The 23,894-nt window shown below is 39.8% G+C and overlaps 1 protein-coding gene across 4 annotated transcripts in view; it reads left to right on the forward strand.

Annotated features, from left to right (window-relative positions):
• The window catches only part of ppip5k1b (diphosphoinositol pentakisphosphate kinase 1b), a 43,742-nt gene that overhangs the window by 8,972 nt on the left and 10,876 nt on the right, over positions 1–23,894 (forward strand). For 2 of the 4 annotated variants that reach the window (XM_084554977.1, XM_084554978.1), the window contains exons 3-27: positions 1,313–1,508; positions 2,875–2,965; positions 3,513–3,598; positions 4,030–4,184; positions 4,359–4,460; positions 4,570–4,731; positions 5,436–5,557; positions 6,268–6,369; positions 6,673–6,759; positions 7,430–7,505; positions 7,883–7,992; positions 9,831–9,916; positions 10,351–10,476; positions 12,395–12,516; positions 12,926–13,108; positions 13,277–13,418; positions 13,556–13,779; positions 14,478–14,605; positions 14,741–14,855; positions 15,376–15,483; positions 15,639–15,755; positions 16,388–16,528; positions 16,757–16,865; positions 19,598–19,747; positions 21,866–21,928. In XM_084554977.1, the coding sequence (XP_084411103.1) occupies positions 1,313–1,508; positions 2,875–2,965; positions 3,513–3,598; positions 4,030–4,184; positions 4,359–4,460; positions 4,570–4,731; positions 5,436–5,557; positions 6,268–6,369; positions 6,673–6,759; positions 7,430–7,505; positions 7,883–7,992; positions 9,831–9,916; positions 10,351–10,476; positions 12,395–12,516; positions 12,926–13,108; positions 13,277–13,418; positions 13,556–13,779; positions 14,478–14,605; positions 14,741–14,855; positions 15,376–15,483; positions 15,639–15,755; positions 16,388–16,528; positions 16,757–16,865; positions 19,598–19,747; positions 21,866–21,928 (3,103 nt within the window). The remainder of the gene's footprint in view (positions 1–1,312; positions 1,509–2,874; positions 2,966–3,512; positions 3,599–4,029; positions 4,185–4,358; positions 4,461–4,569; positions 4,732–5,435; positions 5,558–6,267; positions 6,370–6,672; positions 6,760–7,429; positions 7,506–7,882; positions 7,993–9,830; positions 9,917–10,350; positions 10,477–12,394; positions 12,517–12,925; positions 13,109–13,276; positions 13,419–13,555; positions 13,780–14,477; positions 14,606–14,740; positions 14,856–15,375; positions 15,484–15,638; positions 15,756–16,387; positions 16,529–16,756; positions 16,866–19,597; positions 19,748–21,865; positions 21,929–23,894) is intronic. The other 2 variants (XM_084554979.1, XM_084554980.1) reach the window with 2 other exon arrangements.

The raw sequence follows: 23,894 nt of genomic DNA on the forward strand, positions 1-23,894 counted from the left end.
CTTTGCCAACAAAGTATATCTTCCTTTTTTGTAACAGTTCATGCATTCGTGAGGCTTTCATAATGTTGCCAGAATGGATGATATTTTCAGGTTTCTGAAAGAGTAATTACTGACTTAATGATCTGATAATGAACCATTACCATGCCAGTGGCCTTGTGAGACCATAGAGCTCATTACCCATGGAACCAAGTTGATGAAAGATGAAAACTTCTATTTTTAGTACCTGGCCGGATGAGGAGTTTGGCCTGAGGAAGAGTCCCTATGTTACCTAAAACAGAATGGTTTATCTCCTGCACAGTGGTCCTGGATTTGTCAGGTTTAGTTCTACAGTATTAGACTTTAAGCTGCAGTCTGAGCTGGACTTCCCCAACCTCAGACTTGAGCCATCTTTGCTGAATGATCTTATTGTTGTCAGTCAACAGTTGACAACTGTAATTAAAGTGGACCAATTATGTGTTTCATTATTTTATGGCATATGTACAATTTTGGATGTTCACATTAAATGTGGCCAAGTTGAATAATGAGGTAAATGTATTTAAAAGTAATCCCAGCTCCAGGCACAACACGCTCACTACCCCAAAGTACAGTGTACTCTGTGAATGTAAGAACAGCTTCTCACAAAACATGTGGCCTAGTAGTATTGTAAGCATTAAATATAGTCCAGCATAAAATAAGTAACATGTCAGTTTTTGGCTCCGACATGTACAGATAGGTTTGACAAGAAGCCTTCATGGGCTTTTAGTTATAGGCGCTTTATAAAGAGGCAGAACTGAGGGGCTGCATACAGGCAGTATGAGATAAATAAAGATTCTTTAAAACTTGAATCAGCTAGTCTATTGTGCCAGAATACAGATACAGAACAGGAAATGAGCATAATAAGTCCCATTTACTAATGACTCACAGGAATAGCATCAGCTCTACACTCTACAGAGCTTTGAACCTTTCAACTGCTAGTTAGTGACTAGTGGTAAACAGACTGGAGCATTTAGTAGTTAAAAAGCCAAAGAAAAGTGGCCAGAAACACAACTCCAAATGAACGACAATGTTGCTCTGCATCCCTTGAATGTGCAAACATACAATAGTTTGTTCGAATATTGAAAATAGATACATATTTCAAAAGCTGTTTTCATTGCTCCCAACCCATATATGTTAAGTCTAAAATGGCAGCGGAGGAATCAACTGAAACTTAATAGTGGTAAATATACGACGACACCACTTTGTCCCACCACTTTGTTGTCAGTTGTTAATGACTCTTGTCATCCATCTTTGTCTTCACCTTGTCTGCTCTCTTCCTCCCTGTCGTCCCCACCAGCTGGCAGAGCGACAGATCGTGGTTGGCATATGTGCCATGATGAAGAAGTCCAAATCCAAGCCCATGACTCAGATCTTGGAGCGCCTTTGTAAGTTTGACTACATTGATGTGGTCATCTTTCCCGAGGAGGTAATCCTGGAGCAACCAGTGGAGAAATGGCCCCTGTGCGACTGCCTCATCTCCTTCCACTCCAAAGGTAACATTTTCAATTGTAAAGAGCATCCTGTGGGGAAAGTGACTCGGTATTTTAATGCAGAGAGAATTGTTGACCTACAGCATGTATGTGGAGTTACCTTCCACATAAATCTCTACCTGGTGCTTTAAATAATCTTTTCTATAAATAAAGAAATCACTTGGATGATCAGTATGAAAAAGTTGTGCAATTAAATTGCTTCTTAACCTTTTCTTTGAACAAAAGTCTGGTCTAGTTTGAGTTGCGGGAAGAATGTAACGTGTAAGATGCTTCCACCTTGTAGGGACCGGTTTATTGTCAGACTAGTTGTTCAGCTGTAATTATATTGCATTTCCGTCTTCAGCAACATATAAATCTGTCATGTGAAATAAATGTTCTGTCTCTTGAGAAATACAAGTGCTTAAGTTAGTGTCAGAATGACAGCAACCAGTACCAGTTTATGGGGATGACTTAATAGGCAACAAAGAGTACTGTGGGACTGAAAATATCCATTTAAGGACTGTAAGGAATTTTTATCCCTCAGGCTGCCATGTGTGGTTCATAAAGTCCTTCCAAGACGGATCCGATCAATACACCTATCAAATGTATATATGTCCACTGACATCATGAACACATGTGCCACACACATATTCATTTAAACAATAAAAACCCAAATCCTATATTTTGATTACTGTATTAAGGTGATGTTTAGCAACCAAATAAAGCCAAATCATCCGTACTTATGTATATAATATATATATATATATATATATATATATACACACACATATTTATAAGCTACTACAGTAGTTTCCCTCTGACCCAAGTGCATCTGTGTGTGTGTGTTTGAGTCAGATTAGTCTATCACATGGGCCTTTTTCCATTGTTTGATTTAATTCAATTCTGTGTTGTTGCTAAGGACATGGGAATTTATGAGTCCCGTGTTGTTATCATTTTGATTACGTGGAGGTAAAAGCTAATATTTGCCTGAAACATTATGTACATACATGTCTCTTGTGCTCAGAAACAGAAAATATTGACAACAATGGCCTTGGTGATAACCACACAATAAGTAGTGTAGTTTTTCTGGTTCATAATAGTCCAAACAAACTGCTGCTGCTAAGGCCAAAATATGAAACACATTGGCTGTCAGAGTGGTTGTGTTTCACCTGTGGCTACACGATATTTAAAACGTGTATTAATAATAAATATGTTTTGTTATTCTCAGTAAGTCCTAATCCAAGGACCAGGAATAATGTTCCTTAGACACTGTTGGGTATCAAAACTAAAATTTACTAACGTGACAATCATCCTTACTTATTAGTAAATGATGTTTGAGCTTGAATTGGTGCACATACTGTATGGATTAATAACACTTTGTGTTATTCAGGTTTCCCTCTGGACAAAGCTGTAGAATATGCCAAGCTCAGGAATCCACTGCTCATCAACGATCTCAACATGCAGTATTTCATTCAGGACAGGTACAGTCTGAGCAGTCAAATACACGCAAGGTGGAGGGGTATCAAACTGAAAAACTTGTCGTTCTCTGGTTCTGTTTCTTTCAAGCTAAATGATTTAGAATATCCACCAAAACGAGAAACAATGCATAGACATCATTATATAGCATGTTTCTGTGTCATATAAACTTGAGAACAAATTAAATATTTGCACCTCTAACTGCCACGCTGCTCACACACAGCAAACACTAAGTTCAATGTATCTCACTCCGGCAAAAAACAAGTTGCAGCTGCCAAATTCTTTCATAAATCCAACTTGTTCGCACTTGTTTTTTTGTTTTGTTTTTTCCATCTAGGATCAGGCAATCATGTTATAACAATGAAAATTGCATAATTTCCTTTTTCACTTGCCTCATTCAGCATATTTACATGTAACTAGTCAGGTCTCTCTCTCTCACACACACACACACACACACACACACACACACTCACACTACAGTTGCACAGATTTGGATATATTCTCTATGGCTTTTGTTCTTGGAGACTATAACAGTATTTTATTCCTTGTCAGGAGGGAAGTGTACCGGATCCTACAAGAAGAGGGTATTGACCTACCTCGCTATGCTGTGTTAAACCGAGACCCCGACAATCCTGAAGGTATTCATTATGTTTGTCAAAAATGTCCCTAACCCTAATAATGCAGTGTTTCCCCTACCTACATATAAGGGGGAGTCCCGCAAATGGGCACGAACACACACATCCCCCCTCAGTGTCCATCTGCATCACCCCCTCACTCCAAAAAGCCATAAACCTAAGGGAAACACAAATGTTTTAATACTGTTCAGTCTGAAACATAAGAAATAAAAACTTGAGTTGAGTTCTTCATATATATTTACAGTGCTTCACGTTCACAAATTCACAAAACAATTGTAAAAGCTGCCATTAAGAGCAACTTCTGTTCCAGTGTCTAGCCCAAGGACGCTTCAGCATGGTTCAGGAATTAAACCACTCGAGCCACAGCTGTCCTCAGATGTGTATAAAGTTTTTCTGGTTAGCTGAATTTAAGAGCTAATTTTTGCCCTGTGCAGAGTGTAACCTGGTGGAGGGGGAGGACCATGTCGAGGTGAATGGGGAGGTGTTCCCTAAACCCTTTGTGGAGAAACCCGTGTGTGCAGAGGACCACAACGTCTACATCTATTACCCGACATCTGCTGGAGGAGGCAGTCAAAGACTCTTCAGAAAGGTAACTGTCTCCCATGAAAAGCAGGAACAAACACCGCAGTGAAATATAACTATACAGGAAAAGTATTATTCACAAAGTTCACACATTTTCACATTCATTGATTATTATGGTAATGTTCTCAGTATGTTGAAGGTTTTGTGTCACCACATGTCTGTCTTTGTCTCTTTGCTGTAGATAGGGAGTCGTAGCAGTGTGTACTCTCCAGAGAGCAGTGTTCGAAAGACTGGGTCCTACATCTACGAGGAGTTCATGCCAACAGATGGTACTGATGTCAAGGTACTGTTGATGTTTATGTCCTGCTGAATTGATTTTGACTGCAGTGGCTCATTCTGGTAGAAGTTAAGTAAATGAAACATTTCCTGTGGCCTGTTTCTGGACATGTCAGGTTTACACAGTGGGCCCAGACTATGCCCACGCTGAGGCCAGGAAGTCTCCAGCTCTGGATGGGAAGGTCGAGAGGGACAGTGAGGGGAAGGAGATCCGTTACCCCGTCATGCTGACCGCCATGGAAAAACTGGTGGCCCGTAAGGTCTGCCTGGCCTTCAAGGTAAACTGGAATCGCATTAATGACCACAAAGTGTTTGTAGTGCAAGGACAAAATGCAGGTTTAAGATGACAGGAAGCCTCCATTCTTTTGAAAACTGCGTTATTTATGTCTTTGTGGTACCATTTTACCGATGCCTGTGCTTTTAGCGGTCAAAAACTCTACTGGGTTCCATAGTTACTAGTAGTTGATCACAGACAGTGCTGAAACCTTCAAATGTTGACAGTAATTTTTGCAACTAACTCCTTACTAAATTCGCAGTTTCATTTGAAACAGCTAGAATTTGTTTTTTTTTTTCATCATACCTATAGCTATGATAATGATTCACTTCACACTATTAATCATAACAGTAAACACTGGTTCAGACTACATTAACACCTACGGCTCATTTTGCATGACACACTGGACGCTCGGCAAACAGATTCACTACAGCATGAGGTACAGAAATCAGTGATTCATAACTTCTTAAGTGCAGCTTTTAGCAGTACTATTAGTGTTGTTTTGAGATTAAAATTATGGGCCAAATGGCACATTACAAGTGTGTATTAACAAACTGTGTCTGTTGAACACAAGCTGTCACTCCAGGTCCTGCATCAACATTTTGTCTTTGCTTTCTTTAAATGCTGAAGTTACTTATGAAGAAGCGTTGCACCTAGCAGCATATCCGTGCAGTGTGTATATTTACTGTCTTTAATGTGTAATTCCAGCAAACTGTATGTGGGTTCGACCTGCTCAGAGCCAACGGCCATTCCTTTGTCTGTGATGTGAACGGCTTCAGCTTTGTCAAGAACTCCATGAAATACTACGACGACTGTGCCAAAGTCCTTGGGTAGGTGACATAATCTTACAGCCTATTAAACACTTATGTGTAAATTTCCTGTTGCATGCGCTCAATTTGAGACAGCGGGGAGAGGAAACATGTACAAATACAGTTTGTAAGCAAAAACTTTGTCATAAACTTATTATACAAATCGGAAACACTAATATATCTGAATAACATGGTCAGTAAGATTTATTGGTCCTGTTTTTCAAGGTCTGTTTCCTCATTTCCTGACACGTCTGGTCCTTGATGGCATTTTCTGTCTGTGGCTTTAAAGAAAATATTGCCTTCAAGCTGTCATGTTTTAATTTTATCCAGAGCTGTGGACAGCTTTGAGGGTCCTATTGTCAGCTTTATGTCTTAGTTTGTTTCTGATTTATTGTCTCTCCTGCCAAAGTAACCGAAGCTTGACGACTAAAGGCTCATAAATTTTACAAATTGAAACTGTAAGACACAGGAAATTCAGACGACTGAATTTCAGCTGTACTTCTTCATGCCATAAAACAGGAACAAGGATTGTGCTAACAATCAGTATTACAGCTTAAATCTGAAGAGGAACTGTAAATATTAAATCTAAATATTAAAATAAAACTGATTGCTTCTAATCGAAGCTTGTGAAATGAATGACATGTTTTGCATTTTGTCCTTTTTCTGCTGTTATATCTATTTTTTTTTAACCTAATTCCTGTTCACTTTTACACTTTTCTCTGCTTTACCAGGAACATGGTAATGAGGGAGTTAGCCCCCCAGTTCCACATCCCCTGGTCCATCCCCATGGAAGCTGAAGACATCCCCATTGTGCCAACAACCTCGGGAACCATGTACGTACTGAAAAACAACATAATGGCAAATGGTGTTCTGGAAAACTCCTGGAAACTGTGTTGTTGAGTTCACTACAGTGCAGATGATATGACCTAGCTCTATACTGCATATCTTTGTGGACTTTGTCCTAAAACTCTGTGAAGGTTCATTGATTTAAGAGAATAATTGACACGATCTTCAATGTTTTTGTTAAACAGTTCAACTAAATAGACATTTTAACTAAATGTTGGATACAAACTTGTTATCCGTTGTTAAAATATATATGTATTAAACAAATGTTGTCGTTCCTCGATTGTCTTCAGGATGGAACTGCGCTGTGTTATTGCCATCATCCGGCATGGAGATCGCACACCAAAGCAAAAGATGAAAATGGAGGTCCGACATCCTCTGTAAGTTTCTCCTTCTGTTAATACAAAAACAACTTTAGTGAAACGGTAGTCTGTAATTTACCTCATACTAAACACTGTGGGATTATCTCAAAGACATGCAAGAGCAGGTTTATTTTACACAGACTGAAATGCTGAAAATGGAAGGACTAAAAGCAGTAACAATAGTTTTATGTATTAAATTTCTACATAGGCCGTCTTCCACTATTGACTGATTCCAGTCTGGTAAAACACTGTTGGCTATTGTCTGATGTCTTAGGCTTTTAGGGTAGTGGATATCTTGGCCAAGACTTCCTGTTCCGTGCCCCAATCGTTATTCTCAGTCTAACTAGCAACCATTTGAGTTGAGAGTCAATTGATGGCATTCCTGTTGCATGTCCAGTGAGACACAGGTGACATGAGGTCACGTCAGTCAGCTGTGTCTGGACGAAAATGTCAAACTTGAAAATACTACGACGGCAAGCAAGCTCATTTGGATGTAAAGGAGAGGAAAGGGTCCAACTATGGCCTCCAGGACTAACTGCAAAGACAATCACTGATCCCCTGACACCAGAAAACATCCCACTGTCTGGCTCTAGAAATCATTCCATTTGTTCCCATGAGTCTGACTTAAAATGCTTTCTTTTTCCTGTGTTTCTTAATCCTGCTGTTTTGCTCTGTTTATGTTGACCAGATTCTTTGAATTGTTTGATAAGTACGGAGGATACAAATCAGGAAAGCTAAAACTGAAAAAGCCAAAACAGCTGCAGGTGAGTGACACTGAGTCTAACCTCTTGCTCCACGCTCACTCTCTCTGTCTGTTTGTCTCTATTTGTTTGCAGACTTTAACAAAATCCTTTTTAACAATAATGAAGGGTTTTAGATACAGGATACAGGAATGTTCCCGTGTATTGAGCTTTGTAATTATTATGCAGCACAAACAATTATTATCTTATTGTTGAAATATTTATACATGGTGGTCTAAATTCACTGTCACACAGTGTTTTCATCCTGCATTTGGCTCAAATTTTTATGAAACCATTTTGGAGCTGCCTTCACTTCCACTCGTTGTTGTATGGTGTCCAGTGAGAACATTTCCGAAGTTTATGTATACTAGTTAAGGGCCAAAGGGCTTCTGCGTTTCCAGGAAGTGCTGGATATCGCTCGGCTGCTGCTGGTTGAACTGGGCCAGCACAACGACTGTGAGATCGAGGAGAAGAAATCCAAACTGGAGCAGCTTAAGACTGTCCTGGAAATGTGAGTGACATTTCTCAGCAAACGCACACACTCACAAGAACACACACTATCAGTCATCACCCACCTGTTTCCTGTCGTCATCGTTCATCAGCAGATTTTGCAGCATCTGCGATTCACCCTCCTTCACCATTCAACACCAGGGTTCAGTCATCTTTCTTGTACTCACAACCAGACACATGTTCACCATCCCTCTTGTCTTGTCTCTAACTGCTTTATCTTTTCCTCCCTCCTCTATCCCTCTTTTCTCCTGCCCACCCATCCTTCCTTCTTTCTCTCCAAAAGGGAATCCAGCTTGAATGACACTCAGTACGCACCCTCTCCCTTCTCACTTTAAAGGATGAGGTTTTACCACCCTCCTTTTCTATAGTCAACCTAGACTGTGTGTACAAAGTATTAGGAATATTAGAAACCGTTCTCTGACACACACCAACCAGGTAAATCCAGGTAAAACCTGGGATTCTTTCATTTAATCCATTTAAATTTTAGAAGAATCGGTGTAAACAGAGTAGAGAAGACTTCTACGAGATTAGACTTTGAGGTGGATATTTGGATGGTATTCCTAATGTTTTGTACACTGTATCATCTCCTTTAGAATCCATTCAGTTTTAGCCATTAACACTGGACACATACACAGTCAAATGTCTTTGATGATTTCACTGTGTTTCTGTGTGTGGAAAGCAGAGTGTGCCGTGTTACTTTGTGAGCATGCTGTCCTCGCCACACACCAGCTGGACTCTAAATCTCCTAATGTCTTCCTTCCTCCTGCCTCTCATCTGCATTTATACTCATTTTAGTAATTTGCCTGCGCTGTTCTCTGACTTGGAGCACAGTAACAACCTAATGAGGAGGACCTAGATGGTCAGATTTGCAGTAGAAGGAACATTACTAGAGAGAGAGAGAGAGAGAGAGAGAGAGAGAGAGAGGTAGGATTTACATAAGTAAGAGTCAGGGAGTAAAGGCTAAATATAAAAGTAAACCAAAGTTGTTTAGTTTGCCGTTCTGTCACCAGCTCATATACCACAGTAGAGACTCTGCAAGACTAAACCTGCCTTATCTAAATTTAAATGAACCCCTATGCACTGTCAGTCACCTCACTGTTTGTTTACACATGCATCACGAGTACAATCTTAATTCTTTGGAACAACTTGCACAAAAAGTGGATAGTCCTTAACACATTTTTAGAGGCATCTAGAGTCTTTGTAACATGCTACTTTGACAGCTTTTTATGCTAAAACAAACCATCCCAATCTAGTAAGTCTGCTTTTTATGTGTGGACTTCTCACATCTGTTCAGATTCTGTGGCTGTCTGCCACAGTTATTCGTCCTGGTTCAGAGTCCATCGTGACATGACTTTCTAAAGGCTTCTGCTCGGCTGCTTGTCTATTAGAGAACACTATGCAGTCATTAGTCTGAGCGGTGTGCCAAATTCTTAATACAGCTTAACTTGCTGGGCAAGTGGAAGCACCTGATACAGTGTCACACACATATATGCACATCTACACTCAAAAGCCATATCTGGAGTTCCATTGGAGCTACTGGTCTTTACATTTTAACTCCAAAGTAGCCGCTGAGTGATTGAATGATCATTAAACCGTCTGCTAATACTAGGCTGTGTGTATGATCGTGTGTTAGATTGCCTCTTTTTAAGCTTGTGTTGTAATGAACATGGAATGGGAGTCAGATGTGTGTTTGGTGTTAAACATTTAAACAAAACATGTCAAGATGGGACAAATTCTGCTTGTCTGTTTGTGTGCAAACCTTATTGTGTCTGCTTGATGTGTGTGTGCGTGTGTGTGTGTGTGTGTGCGCGCGTGCGCGTGTTTGTCTATTCCCACTAGGTATGGTCATTTCTCAGGTATCAACAGGAAAGTCCAGCTCACCTACCTGCGTAATGGCCAACCTAAAGCCTCCAGCGAAGAAGAAGGTACAAACAGACACACTTGTTGTTTATTGTGTGGTGTGTCTATTCTGATAAACACAATAAATGGTGACTACAGGTTAATGTTAGTTTCTGTTTGTTTTGTAGCAGTAGATTGTAGATTGTTCTAAATGTAGATGCTCATCTTGAAACATAATAAGTAATTGTGAAGAGTGAGATATGCTAAGCTTAAATGATGTTGACACTTGAGGGGTTTATTCATATGTAAAGCAAAAGAACAAAAACATACAGCAAGGAAAATTTCGGTTGACAATTCAAGTAAAAGTGGCTAAAGTCAGATTAAAGAATTTCTACAAAGAAACTTCGTAAATTTGTTGTGGATAGCTTCTGTAGTAAAGCTTGGACATTATGAGATTGTGTAAAAGTGTCTGTGGTCCTGGTTAAAATCTGAAAGTAACTTTCTGCTGCTGTTTTTCCAGATTGTAAGAAGGACAGTCCATCTCTGCTGCTGGTGTTGAAGTGGGGTGGAGAGCTGACGCCTGCAGGCCGGGTTCAGGCTGAGGAGCTGGGCAGGGCCTTCCGCTGCATGTACCCTGGAGGTCAAGGTACCACAGACCAGACAAACTCATACACACACACACTCAAAGGATCTTGCTACTACTATTAGTAAAGTACTTTTGTACCTTTCTTTCTCATAAATTTTGAGCCAATCATTTTTCTCTCCTAACACACTGCAACATGCTGTGTCAGGTCCCATAGAAGGAGAGAGGGTTATGTTAGAGTTGACAAGCCAGATTTTCAGGCTACCTGTAGCCACTGTGTGTTTTTGTTGTTGGGTTTCATGGATGTGATGTTTTCATTGCCTCAATGATCAAACAGACTGATAAATGGGGAAATGTTAGTAACACATTTCAATGTTAATCATTAAAGCTCATCCAAAAAAAAAAAAAAAAATGATTCCATCAACTTTATGTAATTAACTGAACGGTTCCCTGCAGTACACCTAACCGCACCCATGTTGGTTGTTGTTCAAAGTGCATGAGACAGAAATGCAGCAGTATTTTTCCTCTATTCAGACTTTGGTGTGGCATTATTTTTAATATTTGGAAAAACTACATACACCTGACCCTCTTGACTAAAGTGAAATACAGTGAATAATAAGACGAACCGCCAGTTACATGCATGTTTCTCTCTACTTGATCTCCTGCAGAACCTTTAAGGGAGCATATCTCTGTGCCATTCATTAGCTTTTTTCAGGCTTTCCTTCTTAATGCTTATGTTTAATATCGCATGCAAAACACCTCCCAACCTGAACCAGAAGTAGATGCATTGATTAGATGCAGCCTGTCCCTTTGTTGCTTCTTTTTTTTTTAATAAAAAAGAAGGCGATTTTCCTCATCCCAGCTACTGTTTTCATACCTCTTTCTTTCCCATAAGTTTTGTCAAATAACTCTGTTCTTCTCTTCTTACCTGTTGTTGCACTGTGTAAACTACTAGCCGGTAATCGCCGGTCCGTTGGCTGTGAGTCCCCTATTGGTAAGAGAAGGGTTTCCTGGACACCACTGCTCTTCCACTCCTCTGTCATTCTGCGCGTTTGTCGCTCCGTCCACTAACGTGCTCTGATCTCTCCTCATCTCATCATGATTTTGGTTAATTTCGCCTGGCGACTCGTCCTGTTTGTCCTACATTGAGATTGCTGTGGACTGTTTGTGTCGTCGTTGATGTGTTCTCGAGGTGATCCACCAGAGCGTTGTTTTTGGTCACTTGCTCATGTAGTCAGCTAAAGTTACTGCAGTTTTGTTGTTCTGAGCTAACGCGGATCATCTCACACTAATCCTATTGCATTCTTTCATGAGGCCTTGAGATGGTGTTTGATGCTTGATGAAAGCCAGTCTACAGCATTTTGACCTGTATTAGAGCTTAGAAAGAGTCCCCACCGCTTCTCAGACATTTCTCTTTCAAATAAGGCATGATAACACAACATATCAATAGGTTAGCATCAGGCTACCTGTATGCTAAAGAGAAATGCATGAAGCATCAGTGTGATTTGATCTGAAGCGTTATCATGCATCAACTCCATACAGCTACATTCATTTATATACAGTGATGCATGTTAAAAGACTTTTATGGTCTAAACTATTTCATCCCATCATCAGGCAGCTTAGCTTCACTGTTTCTTTAGGATTTACTCATCAACATCAATTCACTTCACGTTCACATTTTGTTCACAGCTTAGATCACAGCGTTGAAGTGAAATGCCAAAATCTTACTAAGCGTTTTAAGGACAGTGTATTTGAACCAAAAGTGATGTTGCACCTGCACAGGTGCTGTATCGTCTGCGTGCCTGTATCTAATAGTAATCTTGGGTACTTGGGTACAATCAAACACTTTTTTTTCTGTTTCCTATCGACTACTTTACCGACTCGGCCGTTTCTTAAAAATGACAAATGTTAAAATATATTTTAGTGTTAGTGTAACTAGTCCAGCTAATCGTGATTCTCCACTCTGTGTACAATCTTTCAGGTGACTATGCTGGGTTTCCTGGCTGTGGCCTCCTGCGCCTGCACAGCACCTACCGACATGACCTGAAGATCTACGCCTCTGATGAGGGCAGGGTGCAGATGACGGCTGCTGCTTTTGCCAAGGTAACTCTGTCAACCTACATGGAAGACTAAACTTTGGACAGTTATGTCTATAAGAAGTCTGAAAACATGAAACAAAAACTAAAGGACAAATTCTTCTACCAACTATCTTCCTGTCATTTCAGCCCTGCTTGAGAGAAGAGAAATTGCAGTTTAATAAGTAATCAATTTAAGGACTGCCTAAACTCTTGTATTCTCTGTAAGCAAGACCGAGACAACAAAAATGACAGTTCTTGAACTCAACTTCTATTTCATGAAAATATGAGAGAGAGAACGTCAGATTTAATTCAATTCAATTCAATTTTAGTTACATAGTGTCAGTAGCAATACAATTTTTTTTCAAGTCACTTTATGCATTATAGAACCCAGTCTGAAACCAAACTTCAGTTAAACTTTTATGGTTTCTCTGCAGGGTCTGCTGGCTCTGGAAGGCGAGCTGACCCCCATCCTGGTTCAGATGGTGAAGAGTGCCAACATGAACGGACTGCTGGACAGCGACAGTGACTCTCTCACTGACTGTCAGCAGAAGGTGAAGGCCAGGCTGCATGAGATCATGCAGAAGGACCAGGAGTTTGCACAAGAGGACTATCAGAAGGTATTTCTCAAACAATTTCCAAGTTCAGTTTATACTGTTAGGTGTGCCTTTCTGAAAAGATTTAGCTTATCCGAAGAGTTGTGAAAAGTGCCCATTCATGGACTGGTGAATATGTTTCTTCCTGACTGCATTCTTTGTTATATAAAAAATGTTTCCACTGTGTCCCAGTTGGCCCCAACAGGTAGTCCGTCACTGGTGAACTCCATGAATGTCATAGAGAATCCGGTCAGAACCTGTGACAAAGTCTACGCCCTCATCCAGAGCCTCACCTCACAGATCAAAAAGAGACTGGAGGACCCTAAGTCTTCAGGTAGTGGAAATTTGCGTGTGAACCTCGCATATACATAAGAAAAAAAATCTAGTGCACTAAATGTGATTGATCAAAATGTGTTTGTGTTTAGGCTATGTTGAAGATAATAGGATTTGTCTTCCTGTGCTTTTTCCCAGACCTGCAGCTTTACCACAGCGAGACATTGGAGCTGATGCTGCAGCGCTGGTCCAAACTAGAGAGAGACTTCCGCACGAAGAACGGGCGATACGACATCAGCAAGATTCCAGACATATACGACTGTATCAAATACGATTCTCAGCACAACGCTTCACTTTGCCTGGAGGACACACTGGAGCTGTTCAGACTGTCCCGTGCTCTGGCTGACATAGTCATCCCACAGGTTAAAGCAGAACGATGCTAATAATCACACCTCTCAAGCTTTTCCTATTGTAGTCAAAGAAGACTGTATGCTCTAACTATTCAAAGGTTTCACATTAGTACTGAACATTGTTTGTAATATTAGAATATTAACAGACAGGGAAACTTAAACCTGTTTCATTATGAACATCTTGAGGAGCCATGTTAAGAAATGAGTCACATTAGAGTATTGCACCAGAAGGCATTTTGTAGATCATTACTATCTCAATAAGTTGGTTGTTTCACCAACACTGCAATAAGTGACATTGGTGAGGCCCACTATTTTCCCTTTGAACATAAAACCTCACCAACTGTAGTGTGGCTCAATGAGAATCATTATAAAATAGGACGTAAAAGACGTCATTAGAAAAGAAATTGAGTCAGTTAAAATGAAAAAAGTGGAGACATTTTGGAAAGTCACAGAAAACTCAATCAAATAATTTATCCTGTTAGATGTAATAATAACAAGGTAAAATAATGAACTGATGATAGTTTACATCCAGATAAAAGGTCAGTTTCAGTGTGATATAATGATGTTTTGCAAAAACCTGTTTAACAACTGTTTATTGCATTTATTATATGAGTCTGGACAGACATAGATGTCAAGTGCAGCTTGACTAGTTGACAAAGGCATAAAACCACAAGGCAGTAATTCTAGTTCTTCTCTATCATCCATATCAGGAGTATGGCATCAGCAAGGCAGAGAAACTGGATATCGCTCAGGCGTACTGTGTTCCTCTGCTGAAGAAGATCCAGCTGGACCTGCAGAGGACCCATGAGGACGAGGCAGTCAACAAGCTGCACCCCCTGTGAGAACGCAGGCCACCACCGAAGCACACACACATGTTTGCATGTTTGCATATATGTGGATGTCTATTGAGGCTGCTGTGTTAACCGATCTGCGCTTGTTGTGCTCTTTTTTTTTTTTGTCCCATTGTGTTCAGGTATTCTCGAGGCGTGATGTCTCCTGGTCGTCACGTCCGCACACGTCTCTACTTCACAAGCGAGAGCCACGTTCACTCCCTGCTGAGCATCTTCCGCTATGGAGGACTGCTGAATGTAAACACTGGTTTTCTCAATTTTGACCATTTTATTTCCCACAGGAGGCAGAGGTTACTCTTTGTATATCGTCTGATAGTGATTTGACACAGTAGGGGTGTAGATGTAGAGAGGGAGGACTATTTTACTCTTGAATTTATTAAAGTAGTTATGTTTTCCAGAATAAAAGAAGCTGACTTTTTGAAAGTGCAGTAAGTTTGCTAGGGTTGGTAATTCTATTAATAGAAACCTACATGGACGTGATGCCCTAAAACAACATTTGGATGATAATTAGTGTTTGCCATCTCACAGACTGTATACAGCAGTAATAATGAGTAAGGATCAAAGATGCTAATGTTCAGCCATATTAACCAGCCTTATTCTTGAGAAATATCTCTTGTCATATAGTTTTGGAAAGCTTATGAACTGGCTTAAGATGAGATTGTAGTCCTGAAGTTCACAGCTGCTTGGTTGAATGTGTGTACATCGATGCTGTTTCATACATGCTTTTATCAGGTTTTCTGCATATGCTTCAATTTAGGAGGAGAAGGACCAGCAGTGGAAACAGGCAATGGACTACCTGAGTGCTGTGACTGAACTCAACTACATGACGCAGATAGTCATCATGCTGTATGAAGACAACAATAAGGTCAGCCAGTCGAGTGCACAGAGTGAAATAAAAACCATCAGTGTTACATAAATGAAAACGTGTCGGTACTGCACTCCTGCAGCTTCGTTAACAAGTTTAAAGGTTCCTTAATGCATTCACTCTTGTATATGTTTGTCCATATGTGTGTTGAGCAGGATCCGTCTTCAGAGGAGCGTTTCCATGTAGAGCTTCACTTCAGTCCAGGAGTCAAAGGATGTGAAGATGAAGAGAACGTGCCTCTTGGCTTTGGTTTCCGCCCAGCCTCCTCAGAGGTGTGTGAAAATGTGTGGTTGGTGCTGGTGCATCTAAAATAGTGCAGGTTGTTTAATTCATAAATGTAGAAAAACAATCACTTGTTATATTTAATTAAACATAAATAAACATATTTAATATAATATGTTTTTTCCTTTTTAAGCTATGCATTTAACAGAACACCATTGTGATGCAGTTCCTCCATAATTTACATCTCTTTCTGCTTTTGCACCACTTGTTCACATTTAATTCATTCTTAAAATTAAAAAAATTAAAATGAATAATTAATAAAAAATTAATACAATTCTTAAGTATAGTGCATCCTAGAGGGAAATCCCTCCACCTGTTCAGTTGTGATGAAAAGTTAGTGGGTTGTTCTACAGTATTCAGCTCTGCTCTGCATTGCAGTTACATTATAGTTATTTGTCATCAAATGTTTGTTCTTCCACACTGTTATAAAGACCATAATGTTGTTTGTTTTAACAAAGATGTCCTTTTTTGTATATATGAGGAAGTTAGCTTATAAAGGAAAAAGGAACATCTGTTGTTTCATTCTAAGTTTAGCTCAGGTAATGGAGGTCAGCTCAGTACGTTTTTTTGAACAATATTTAAAATGTCGTGCTCTTCCTTCTTATCTTCTCTGACCGATCAGAATGAAGACAAAAAACCCAATCAGGGCAGCCTGGAGGACCTTTCCCAGGATCAGCCAGACCAGGCTCTTCTAGTGTCAGAGCCAATCAACATCCAGCGAAGGTCCCCCATGATTCGCAACCGCAAGACGGGCTCCATGGAGGTATCAGAATATAGTGTTAGTGTCTCAGTAATAGGACAGATGTTGATAATGATAGTAATGTTGACTAACTGGGTGTCCCTTTAGTTGAGCAGATATTGTTTTCCTTTGCTCTTTTTTGTTATATAATAAATTTAATGGTTTTCTTAAAGTAAATGGGAGACATCAGGTCCCAGATTTATTGGTGTAACCCTCTCAGTCTTAACCCATGGTGTCCGTGGCCCCACTCAGGTCCTCTCTGAGACCTCTCCCACCCATTCCTCCAAAGGCTGCACATCCCATCGACTCTTCCAGTCGTGTTCGCGCCAATCGCCTGAGATCAAACCAGCCAGTGGCCTAGGTGGGCATCTCATTTTTAATGTGTGTGTGTGTATGTGGGAGAGTGTGTTTTATGTCTTTGTATGTGTGTTAATATACCAACAGACACATTTATCTCCAGCCGTCATCACTGAACCTCGTCCTCATCACAAGCCCTGGCTGTGACTTTCCCCTCTCCCTCCCACCTTTCAGTATCTCTTTCAGCCTCTCCTTCATTTCTTTCTGCCTGTTTTTCTTTCCCTCTTTGATTTCCATCACCACTCCTCCTCTTTCTGAGGGTCACATACCTTTCACACCAGCTTAGCTTAGCAGCAGCCCGACAGGATCAGACTCCAAACTATGTAGGCAAAGGGTCAGTTGGGACGAGCAACCAAGTGCAGGATTGGTGGTGTCAGCTGGTGTTCAAAGACATTCTGATATCCCCTCTAGGTGATAAGGTGACAACATAGGTAACATGCTGTAGGTAGATCTAGTTCTCATTTTAAATGAAATAAATATCTGAGAGTCAGAACCAATTAAACTCACTAATCATTTGTGTTTGCAGGTTTTCTTTTTAATTTCAGCTTAGAAACTAAACATTATTAAACCAAGAGAGCAAATAATATTGCTGAATTGACTTGCATATGTAATGGAGATGTAGTATCTCAGTTCCATAGTATATATAGTATGTGAATATAATAATAATTACGTGAGCTTCACAAAAAGAAAGCAAAATGTTTTATCGAAGATTTAATATTTAGTTCTTTTTGTTATTTTTTTCCCATTTTTTTTCCCCCCAGCTTTTCATTGTCTCTTTCCCTTTGGGCATTGTGGGCCTTACTTAGATTGTGTTACATGTCATTGGGAAGCAGCCGAGGTATCACCAGGCAGCAATCATGTACAAAAAGAAAAGAAAGAAAAAAAAATACTAAAAATATTGCTGAACATTTAAATTCTCACATACCCTAAGACACTGTTAACAAATACATATTTCAAATTGAATAAATATCATGTTGTTGTATTTGACAGACACAGCAACCTCCTGAAAACTGAAAGAAATCGATTTGTAAAGCACTCAAACATTACAACATTATCCCCCAGTCGATCAATTTACCAATAAACTCTGAACAGTAGACGTGAAGTTGTTGAGCTACATTCGTTTTGAAAAACTATACATTCATTTTAAGCCACAGTATTTATAATGGAGATGTTATACAAGAATGAACTATTGTACATTCTTTATAATATCTATGTAAAGATGAATGTAGTTACAGTGACATCATTATTTGTCAGCAGTTGTATAGCATGGCATATTCACTTTATGTTGAGTAACCTTAAACAAGAAGAAACAGTCATCACATACACTTTTTCTAATATTGTGCCAAATATTGTTTGTCCCACAACAAACTCTCTGTGCACCAGAAATCCATAAAGAAACAGAAGGTTAAGATGTTCCAGTCAGCTTCATTAGACCCTTTATTTAATACCAAACCATGTAATACCTTGAAAGACTCTTGTGTTACTGTGTGTACACTCCTCAAGGGCATGTACCATAACAAACAAACGATCCGCCAACATGGTGACACTAACAAGCATGAAAGACTGCCTTCTAAATCAAGACGTGTGGAGAAACCCATGAAGCCATGAATGTGAGAACGGAGAGTGGAGTCACTTTGGAAACTATTCCGTGTCCTGTGGCTTCGCTAGAAGTTCAAAAGCCATCTGTCATTAGACTTAATGCATTAAACTACTTCACTATTTACATCTTCATGCCACCATGCAGTAACTTTACCACAACTATGTACTCCACAAAGAAATCTAGTTGTATATATGCAATATGTTTAGCCTATCTTCTCCCTAAATGCACCAAGTCGCTCAGCTCTTAATTATCACAAGTCTGAAAGCAGCAGTTGGTTCACATGACATCAAAAGGGCTCCACCTAAAGCCTCTGGATATTCTCTGAGTGGAGCCTATCAGTGTGTTATGTGTCATAAGCGTGAGGCTGCTGAGTGATCCCCTGTTCATCACCAAGTCACAGACAAAAGAAGCAGGTGTCGGTTGTCAGCTGGCTGGTTGTCGTACCTTTCTATGTTATTTTTAGAACAAATGATTATACAGTCAACTCTGGCTCCATTAAAGTCTTTAGGCTTTCTTTGCAATTCAAAGATAAATCTCCGCTCCCTGAGGGCTACAAAACACATATAGATTTCAAATGTTACAATGAAAGCTATCATAAAATATGAGAACTAACTGTTGGGTATTTTACCAGCAACTGCAATTTCACAGCAGAGTATAGGTCTGAAACCGTTATATTTCCATGCTTGGCCTGCTTGTTGTGCCTCTGCTGCTTTTTGCATACAAAACACACATGTTCTGTATGCACTTGTGCACATGTTTTTATCCTTGTTTACATATGCACACACTCGGGTCTTACAGATGCAGCCACTGTTGTGAAAACCTTGTAGCCTGTATGTCAGCCTTTCCAGGAATAAATTTCACCCTTGACCTGGAAGCTATTTTCTGTTTCTATACATTTTGAATCTTAGTTTTTCCACAGTTGAAGTGAAAGTATAAAAATCACCCAAACTGTAGTTGCAGGGTTTTCACACAGGTTTACATCTTGAGATGTAAACACCCTCGTGCCAAAAACTGCCCATAGCAACAGTTTGTTACAGATGATTACAGCATGGTGTGTAATAAAAATACTCACCCTTCACACTTCCACTCCACCCATCCCTTCACCCCACACTCCCCCCCGGCTCCTCCTTACACAGGCTCGCTCTGCTCTGGCCTCTTCAGTGCCTCTGCCCTCGGGGTGTCCTGTAGCGCCCCCAACCTGCGGGACTACGTACGTACGCACCACCACCTCCACCGAAAACCACCCCTGTCCCCCGGCAGTCTGCCATGCAAGATTGGCATGTTTGGTATGTTCACTACGCTTTATGTCCTCTTCCATGGGGTTGGCCCTTTCATCACTATCCTTTTTGAAAAGCTCTCCAGGCTTTTTTTCTGGCTTTCTGGCTATGTCTTCTATTTATCTTCTCCTGGACTTCACATTATTTGATTTTTGGGGACATTGGTTTTTGTAATATCTTTTCGAATCAAAGCTCCCTTCTTTCTTCCACAAACCAGCAATTTCAATGTGTTGCGTCACATTTCTCGAGTGATTTACTTGGCAGTGTGCACAACGAGGGCGCTGATATGACAGCAGAGTGATTGTGTGGCTTAAGAATGCATGCTTACGTTGGAATGTGATGTCGGATATTTTTCCATGCCAGCATGACCCCTAACTGATCACACCACTGTCTGCTTGGGTTCAAAGACACTAAAGTGTTTCCTCTCTGCGCATGTTGTGGTGCAGTAGGTACCATATCCTCTCAAGGACTTTCATAATCCGCAGTAAAGTAGTTTTTGTGTATGACAGCCAAAAGCTTGGCTTTTTTTGTTAAATTAATCACAATTTATGATAATCCTTACATTAAGAAACTCAGCCTGTTATTCAGAACCGATATATTTTCAAGACCCAATAAACCACCTTAAAAAAAAAATAATCCCGAGTCTCATTTTCCCTCATCACCCCCACGTTCCCATCAGGCTCTGCTGCTAATAGTGAGTGCAAGCAAGCTGTTTTCATAGCCACCAGGGGTCCTTACTGCAGCTTTAATTACCCCAAACATCTGGCTTGGAGGTAATTCTCATGGTCACAGCTGCATGTTAAACAAGTTTGTTCAGTATTTAAAAGAGAAATATGACTCAAGTTATGTTAGTAGCAGATCAGTTAACTTGTAAATCACATACATGCACATGGTTCTGATCATTAGCACAACTGCAGGGATTTTGTTTACCACTGCAGGTTCTAAACCCTAGAAACTGATCTGTTCAGTTCATCCACTGGGTGTCACTGTGACTGCAAGGCCCCACATAGTCAAACACACGCTTTTCTTTCTCAGTCCTGTTACATCATGGTATGTGCTGTTGTCTGAGAAACAGGTGAGGGTTTGGACTGACGTCATTTAAAGAAAGAGAGCATTATCAGGACAACAAATAATTCTTTTGTTGCTGGAAGGGTGAAAGAAAGTACTAATTAGACCTGAAGATGACGTGCAGTGTGGTAAGTGCACTTTAGAGAGGTGATTCCCATTATTATCACCTGTCAAATGAGTTCAGATACCCCTTCTTAAACACCACCAGTCATGGTATAAGTTTGTTCTTTTAAAAGAATCGGTGCAGTAGAAAAAAATGTATTATTTAAAATGAGATTTTCTTAAATTTGTCTGTGTAGGCCTGGTCACTCTTTTCATTAGGTCTGGTCGAGTGTTTGCTGCTGTTTACAGGGGCAGAAGCTGGTAGTTCAGCCACTTTTTTACCACTCTAAAGTGGGTTTATTTATATATAATATCTAAATATATAATATATATGTTTTGTATTAACAGTGTATCACGTTTATTTGAAAAAGGAGTTGTTCATCTTATGAAGCCGTAGATATTCATGACTTGACTCTCCACTCTCCTTCAGCTCCACACAGCTTTAATACCATCTTTCAGCTCAGTGTTCTGGTCTTTATGTGTTAGTAGAGACCATAAATAGAAGTGCTGTAGTGAATTTTGAACTTACATTTAACAGCTCTAGAGCAGCTAAGGTGGTTTTCTCATTGTGTAATTTTGGGAGAAACTCGAGAGCAAACATTTGTTAATTTGTACTTCCCTAAATGATGAGCATTATTGCTTTAAAGCTAAAAAAAAAAAAAAAAAAAAGTATGCAGTAGCAGTCTGACAAAAAGAAAGACGAGAAGAACTATTCAGACAAAACATCCATCATTCACTCCATCTGCTCCACATCTCCATTCAGTTTCTCTGAGCTCCTCTATGTTTATTCAGATATGACCACCGTTTTCATGCAGATAAACGGATGAATCATCAGGTCAACTTTCTCTTATTCTGTTTTTCCTCTCCACTGTTTTCTCATGTTAAAACACACAGGCCAACAGACAGACACAGATAGCTGCAGCCCCAGTAATTCCGTCACTTTTCTTATCTCCTCAGAGCTGTTCTCTATGCCGGCAGTAAAGAGATTTTCTGTGTCGTTTGCCAGGCATCCGACTAATGGTATGTCTAGTTTTATTCAAGTATATTTGGACACTCCTCCAGTTTTCCTGTTATCTTGCATGACCCTTTTGTGGGAAAACATTTCTTATGTTTTCTAATTTGGGGGGGTTTGACGTTTGGCTGCGTTAATTACATTAAATTCTTTTTTTGTTTTAAAAAGAAGTTTCTATTTCACCACAAACCTCTGTGTTTGTTGTACCTTGTGTTGGCCCTCACATCTAACACACACCTTTGCTCTGCCTGCACATGTTTAATTTGCCTCTCTGATCTGGCTGTTTTTCCAAAATATGTGTGGAATATATCTCCTTCCTTAGATATATTTCCACGTGTAGATCGTCTACACACCTCATAACGTCTGCTCACTTGCACTTTTTGGTCGTTTGAAATCATTTATTATGTTCATTTGTTAGTTTGGGATTTAAACTTTGAAGAGTAACCTTAAACCATTCTGTAAAGCAGGGTTCCACCGCCTTTCTGTTTCACCTATCACCACAGTCTCACTGTATTTACATGGACACTAATATTCCACTAATAATGAAAATAAATATCAGACCCAAATTTTCTGTCTGATTGAGAGGGGTCGTGACTGCCTTTGATTATCTGTTCACTAAGAAAGTATAAGTACCTCATTAACATGTAAATGTTTGATTGTTGGTTGACGTGACAACTTTAAGAGAGGCGTATAAACAGGACGGTAGCAACACAACAAGTTGTTAAAACGAGTTGCTCAATTCAGTGTTGTCAATAAAGTTGGGGGAACTTATTCTTTTGGCAGAACCACTTAGCACACGTCAAGGACGATATATTCTGACTGACGTTATCCGATTGTTTTATTTAGTGTCCATGTAATGAGTTGAGTTGTAATTGCTAATCAGAATTATTTGAATCAGACCGAAGAAATATTGTTCACGTAGTCAATGTAACAGTGACATGACCTTGGTCACTGGGCTACATATGTACATCAAAAAGGGTGAGAAGTTAAACCAGGAGAGATTATCAGGGAGTGTGAAGTTGCTCTTTAAGCTGCATTTCAGATGCTGTGAGAATTTGTTCTTTCATTTGTTGGATTACTTCTGTCAAGTGCTCTTAAACTTTAGTAAAAGCCACCATTTAAGCCCAATGTCAGATTGTAGCTTTAAGCCAGTTTGTATCTACTGTATTTGTATCTACTACACAATGGCAAAGAGGACAAAAAACTGCTCAGAATAACACATCACGAACTATGCTCTGTCATTATCATCAACGTCCCAAACAAAAGGTTATGATAATGAAATTTATGGGCCATATTTAAGTGATAAGAGCCTTCATTATTTTCAAAGTCTTATGTAGTTTGCTTTGGAGTTTCTTTGCCATTTCTGACGTAGTTGAATTGAACTGTGTTGTTTAGGCAGTGAATTGAATAAATCAACAAAGAAATGACCAATTCTGTGATAAATATTTCAGTCATTTTCACACAGAACATCTTAAAAAATCTTGGACGAGGTTTTGCTTTTCTGTTTTGTAACTTTTTAGACAGAATATCTGTAGCATTTAGACTGATTATATAAAAATAAAACTTTTGAAGATGTCAAGTTCGACTGCAAAATACTCCGGCTTCCTCCCACCGTCCAAAGACATGCTCAGTAGGTTCACTGGTGATTCTAAATTGGCTGTAGGTGTGCATGTGAGTGTGAATGGTTGTCTGTCTCTCTGTGTTAGCCCTGCAATAGACTGGTGACCTGTCCAGGGTGTACCCCGCCTCTGGTGAAATGACAGCTGGGATAGGCTCCAGCCCCCCCGTGACCCTCCAGAGGACAAGCGGTTACAGAAAATTAATGAATGAATGAGTAGTGATAGAAATCCTTAGTGGCAGTTCTATGTTTGACCATTTAAATCTCATTATAGTGAGTTGTTTTGTTCACCAACAGGTAAAGCTGATTCAGCTGTGAAGCCAAACTGTGGATGCTAACTGCCTACTTTGCAAATT

This window comes from Chelon labrosus (genome assembly GCF_963514085.1).
Source record: "Chelon labrosus genome assembly, chromosome: 11".
NCBI classification, from domain to species: domain Eukaryota; kingdom Metazoa; phylum Chordata; class Actinopteri; order Mugiliformes; family Mugilidae; genus Chelon; species Chelon labrosus.